This window comes from Orycteropus afer, unplaced genomic scaffold (assembly GCF_000298275.1).
Source record: "Orycteropus afer afer isolate SDZICR_OR568_19922 unplaced genomic scaffold, OryAfe1.0 scaffold00232, whole genome shotgun sequence".
Taxonomy (NCBI): Eukaryota; Metazoa; Chordata; class Mammalia; order Tubulidentata; family Orycteropodidae; genus Orycteropus; species Orycteropus afer.
This window is the reverse complement of record NW_006921819.1, coordinates 2,272,969-2,278,895: the sequence shown is the minus strand read 5'-3', so window position 1 is coordinate 2,278,895 and position 5,927 is coordinate 2,272,969. Positions and strand designations below refer to the sequence as shown.

General features: G+C 36.2%; 1 protein-coding gene across 1 annotated transcript in view; it reads left to right on the top strand.

Annotated features, from left to right (window-relative positions):
* The window catches only part of PIEZO2 (piezo type mechanosensitive ion channel component 2), a 778,516-nt gene extending 772,814 nt beyond the window's left edge, over window positions 1-5,702 (top strand). Inside the window, exons 53-56 of the mRNA XM_042782059.1 lie at window positions 2,389-2,517; window positions 3,074-3,153; window positions 4,313-4,496; window positions 5,450-5,702. Of these exons, the coding sequence (XP_042637993.1) occupies window positions 2,389-2,517; window positions 3,074-3,153; window positions 4,313-4,496; window positions 5,450-5,702 (646 nt within the window). The remainder of the gene's footprint in view (window positions 1-2,388; window positions 2,518-3,073; window positions 3,154-4,312; window positions 4,497-5,449) is intronic.
* Window positions 5,703-5,927: the final 225 nt, after the last annotated feature.

The following is a 5,927-nucleotide window of genomic DNA, read 5'->3' as shown; positions in this document are numbered from 1 at the left end:
TTTTTGAGACATAATGATAAGCGCTCTGGTGGCATAGTGGGTAAGGCATTTGGCTGCTAACCAGAAGGTCAGTGGTTCAAATCCACCATCTGCTCTGTGGAAGGAAGATGGGGCAATCTACTTCCATAAAGATTTGCAGCCTCAGAAACCCAAAGGGGGTCACTAAGAGTCAGAATCAACTTGATGGCAGTGAGTTTGTTGAGTCTAGACATAATGATCAGTGACATTGATTACATTCTTCACATTGTTTCAGCATTCTTATTTTTCTGTTCTAGTTGTTTCACTTCCATTTATACAGTCTCTCTGCCTACCCCCCAACTTCCACATGTATGCTTTAAGAAAGCTGTTGACTCTTCGGTCTTATATATTTTCTCCCTTTTTATCAGGATTCATCTATTGTGTTCCTGATCAGAACATTCAGTAGTGGTAGCCAGGAATCATCTAGTTGTGGTCTCAAGGAAGAGTTGTCAGTGATTCATGTGCACAGTTAGTCCTATAGTCCAGTTCCTTCTCAGATTCTTGGGTTTCCTTCTATCTCTTTTGTTACAGATGAATAAATGCCAATAGTTGTATTTTAGATGGCTGTTTATAAAGACCTCAGACACTACTCACCAAAATGAGTAGAACAGAAATTTTAAGAACTATATTATGCCAATTGGCTGGATTGTCCTATGACACCATGGTCCTAAGCCCCAAACCAAAAGAATTAGTCCCATGAGGTAACAGGTTATGTCTCATTAGTATCAGCATCTGCAGTACCATCATTTTTTTTTTTTTTCGGTTGTTTTTATTGTTACAAAACCACACACAACCTAGTATTTGCCCACCATTCCCTCTTTCTTATGGACAGCCTGTTGACATCAGTTACATCAGTCATGCTGAATGAATATCATCCGTATTTGGTGCCACCTTTCCTATTTATATAAATAAAAAGTAACTTTTACCTAGGGAGTACCTCTCCCTCTCCTCCAAACATTTCCCCTGGTAACCAGTGATGAACATTAGTTTCTGTATATATACCATTCATGTCATTTTATAAAAGTGAGAATATACAGTATTTATTTTTTGTGACTTATTGTGCTCAACATAATGACCTCCAGGTTCATCCATGTTGTAAGATATTTCAGAAACTCATTTTTATTTATCACTGAATTAAAACCCAAAACCCAACTCACTGTCATCAAATCAATTCTGACTCATAGCAACCCCTCCTTGGGTTTCTGAGGTGGTATCTCTATGGAAGTAGACTGCCTGGTCTTCCTTCTGAGGAATGGCTGGTGGGTTTGAACCGCCAGCCTTCTGGTTAGCAGTCAAATGTCTTAGGCACTTTTCATTATATGTATGTACCACATTTTACTTACCTATTTATCCATTGTGAGCACTTAGGTTGTTTCCATCTTTTTGCTATGGTGAATAGTACTTTAATGAACATGTTGTTGTTGTTGTTGTTATGTGCCGTCGAGTCGGCCCCGACTCATAGCGACCCCTCCTTGGGTTTCCGAGGCATTATCACTACGGAAGTAGGATTGCCCAACCTTCCTTCCGAGGAGTGGCTGGTGGGTTTGAACCACCAGTCATCTGGTTAGCAGGCAAGTGTCTTAGCCACTATGCTACCAGAGCTCCCTTTTTTAATGAACATAGGTGTGTGTATATCTGTTCATTTCACTTCTATTAGATCCCTAGGGAATATAACTGGGAGTGGAATTGCTGGGTCATATTATACCAGCTCTAACTGCTAGTTTTTTGAGGAGCTGCCAAACTGTTTTCCAAAATAGTTTACCATTTTGCATTCCTACCAACAATGGATAAGTGTTCTGATTTTTCTACATTACCGTCCAACACTTATTTTTCCTTTTTTCTCTTAGTCATCCTACTGGGAGTGAAATTGTGGTTTTAATTTGCATTTCTTTGATGACTAATAATGTTGAGCATCTTTCCACGTGTCTTTGGTTATTTGAATATTGTCTTTGGTTAGTTCATGTTCTCTGCCAAGTTTTTGATTGAATAGGCATTCTTTTTGAAACATGAATTCAACTAGTCACCATCAACACTGGCATCATTGAGTTAATATAAGAGAGCATTTCTGATATTCATATTAGAGCTCCAAGACTAGTCTAGTCTCTAGCAGGTCTGCAACTCTGCCTTTTCACCTCTACCTCTACTCTAATGGAGTCTGTGGTCTCCATGGGCTTTATTAACTTGAGGGTTTACAGTGCTGAACAGAGAAGTGAGAGAGACTGGAAAGTGAGGGGGATAGATGATTGTGGACACAATGAAAACATGGTAGCAGTAGTAAAATTGAAAAGTAAGTGATTGTTTAGAAATATCTCTTTCGAACTTCTGTATAATCACTGGCATTGACTTTTCTCTCTCCCCCCCCCTTCACAGAAATATGAGTCTGGGTGCAAAAGCAGAAATAGCAACAGATAAACTCTCTTTTCCTCTTAAAAATATTACTCGAGAGCACATAGCTAAAATGATAGCTGGAAACAACACTGAAAGCTCAAAAACACCAGTGTAAGTTTGTTTTTCCTGTTAATATGGTGTGAATTGGCATATATAGCTGTACAAAATTACCATCTACAAATTCACATGTGGAAGAAATGCAATGGTCTTCATTCCTCTAGAGCTCCACTGAATTTCAATTGGGAAGTTCCATTTTGTTAGATCAAAGAAATTTAATCTCAGGTTTTCTACCCATTTTCTCTGGGGTTACATCTAAGTTTTGAATGAGAGCAACTGGGAGTAATTATATAGTACCAAGGTTTAGGGAAATGGAGGTAATCTGTCCTTGGTAAGAGGCTGTCCTGTGAACTTCCACTGAACCACTCTTCCAGGTCCTCTGTCTTCAGTCCACCCTGCAAGCCTCTAGGTTTGGCTCTTAGACATTTGGGTCCTTTTCTTGAGCACTCTGGAAATCACTGTGCTGATGTGCATGCCATTGTAGGAGTGGGAGTGCTGGGAGGCTCCCTGGGTCATCTGTCCAGATACAGCATGTGGCCAAAAATATTCCATCATGGTCGATAAAACAACTAAAATTTAATTACATCTTTTTCTCCCCTCCAATGCACAGGACTATAGAAAAGATCTACCCTTATTATGTGAAAGCACCTAGTGATTCTAACTCAAAACCTATAAAGCAACTTTTATCTGGTAAGAATGAGAAGGAATCATTGCAGATCTGTTTTTAATCATACTTTTATTCCATGTCAACAGTTTGAATATTCACCTTTTATCAAGTTCCTTTCCAGTTATCTTTCCCTGTGGCATGGCTTATAAGAAGCATATCCCTGTTTGCCTTCACTAGTCAGAGTTAGTCACCCAGAAGCCACACTCTTAATTCTTTTCATTGATGTAGAATCTGATTTACTTAAATCCATACTTAATGACTTATGTTACTGATTAATAAGTCTGTTTGTTTCTATTAGCAGCCATATCTTTTGCAGAAAACCATTTCATCTAGTGTCAAATAGGATGACCCCTCAAAATAAGAATAATAAAAAGATAATATGAAATGTATTTGATTCAGCCCAGGTTATTAATTGTCAGTAGTAGGGCTCTCATGATTTTACTTTTCCAATATAATAATAATAGTAGTAAATTATTATTTTTGGCTTCTTTTAATTATCAAGAATTATTTATCTTAATTACCTATACCAGCAGGAGACCTAAACAAGTTACCTATACAGGTAAAGATTAATAAATAATGCAGTTATCCAACACATGTCTGTTGAGACGAACCCATCTCAAAACTCATCTCTTCTGTGAAGTCCTCACAAATTACACCAACCACAAGTGTTCTGTCCAATAGACCTTGTCAATACCAGTCCTGAGTTAGTTGCCACACATCCATAAATTGTTCTGGTGTCTGTGCCCTTTTTCCCCTAGAGATAAGAAACACTGTTATGTGCCATTTTGTAACCCCTTTGAACCTAATAGAGTGCCTAGACATTCAATAAATCCTGGTAATATAAATGAATCAGTCATTTCAATAAAAGGTCACTGATTTGAGTTTTTAAAGATCTATTTAATTGTTTGGAATTATCAACACAAATGTTCAGAAGATGGATATTCAACTTCCTCTTTATGTTGGCTACTATGCACATAACAGCTATGGTGCATGGCCTCATCACCTGAAAAAATGAAACCCCTTACAGGTCCTTTTCCATTCATATTATCTTCATGCCCTTATGCCCTTTTCATTCTAGAACTGTGTGCTGTAGATAGTAACCAAGGTTGGTCCTCTATAAACTGTTGGTATATATTCCAAAATTCTTAACACTGATTTGTTTTCATTTTTCTCACCTTATAGAAAATAATTTCATGAATATCACCATCATTTTGTCCAGAGACAATACAACTGAATCTAACAGTGAATGGTGGGTTCTCAATCTAACTGGAAATAGAATATACAACCAGCATGCTCAGGCCTTGGAGCTGGTGGTCTTCAATGACAAAGTCAGCCCCCCCAGTCTTGGGTTCCTGGCTGGTTACGGGTAAGGATTTATTTCACAATAAACAGTTACAAAAGTGTATATCTGTCATCATAGAAAGTTTATCTTCTTAGAATTCTAGGATTTTGTAACTCAATATTAAAATTTATATCTTTTATGTTCCTCATTTTGAAAAAATGAGGAACCAGAGTCCCAGAGATCAAAGTGCTGTGGAAGTCCATAGTGAGGGGTAAGCCTAGAAGCCATGTTTTTTGGCTTCCTTACTCAACAACTTACTGTTGTGGAATAGTTTGATGTCATTCAGTGTTTAAATTTAAAAACAGGCATAGAGTTATCTCTTTTTTCTCCTCTGAAACTTAGCAGATATGATCAATTGAACACCATAGTTTTGGACAGGTTAGATATTATCATATCATCACATTCTGAAGGTAAAATCTATAAGACACTTCTCAGAATTAACATCATCATAAATTATTTTCCACTCAGAATTTCATTATAAAATTGAATCTCTAAGAAAGATATATATGTGGTACATTAAAAAATGACCAGGACATGTGGTACATTAAAGTGAAAAAAGTTGGTTGCAGAAAAGTGCATGTAGTACAATTGCATTTCCACCAAGCATATTATATAATTTATGCATATAATATATGCAGTAAAGCCACTTGAAGTTGATACATGAAACTGTAAATATTGGTTATTTCCAAATGTGAGATTGAAAAGGATGTTTTTATTTTTCAAGGAAGAGTTTTTTATTTTTCAAATCTTATAATTCTAACATGTATATTTTTTACAAAGAATATATATTACCTTTTTACTCAAAAAAAGGTTAATTTTTCCACCAAAGAGAAAGAAAATGTAATATTTGAAACCTTATCATATTTTCTATGATATGATAGAGTTTGAGGGAAAATGTAATTATTTTTTTTTCTTTTAATATTATATTAATCATATTAACTTGCTAGACACAATTTCTACTTAATTTTTTTCTTCAGTATCATGGGATTATATGCTTCAGTTGTCCTTGTGATTGGGAAGTTTGTCCGTGAATTCTTCAGTGGGATTTCTCACTCCATCATGTTTGAAGAGCTTCCAAATGTGGATCGAATTTTGAAGTTGTGCACAGATATTTTTTTAGTTCGAGAGACAGGGGAACTGGAACTAGAGGAAGATCTCTATGCCAAATTAATATTCCTGTACCGCTCTCCAGAAACAATGATCAAATGGACTAGAGAAAAAACAGATTGATACTTTAGGACAAAGACTACATATAAAGTTAATGTATGAATTTAAAAAAAAAAAAAAAAAAAAGCACAATATTCTCATAAGAGCTAAGCATTTTCTACTTCAATGGAAATGGTTTCTCTTCTGACAGGTGGCCAAAGGAGTTCCCTTTCTTTTGAAACAAAAGCTACCTTGGTAGTTAAGGCTCTGCTGAAGTTCTTTGTAATTCCATTTCTTTGATATCAGGGT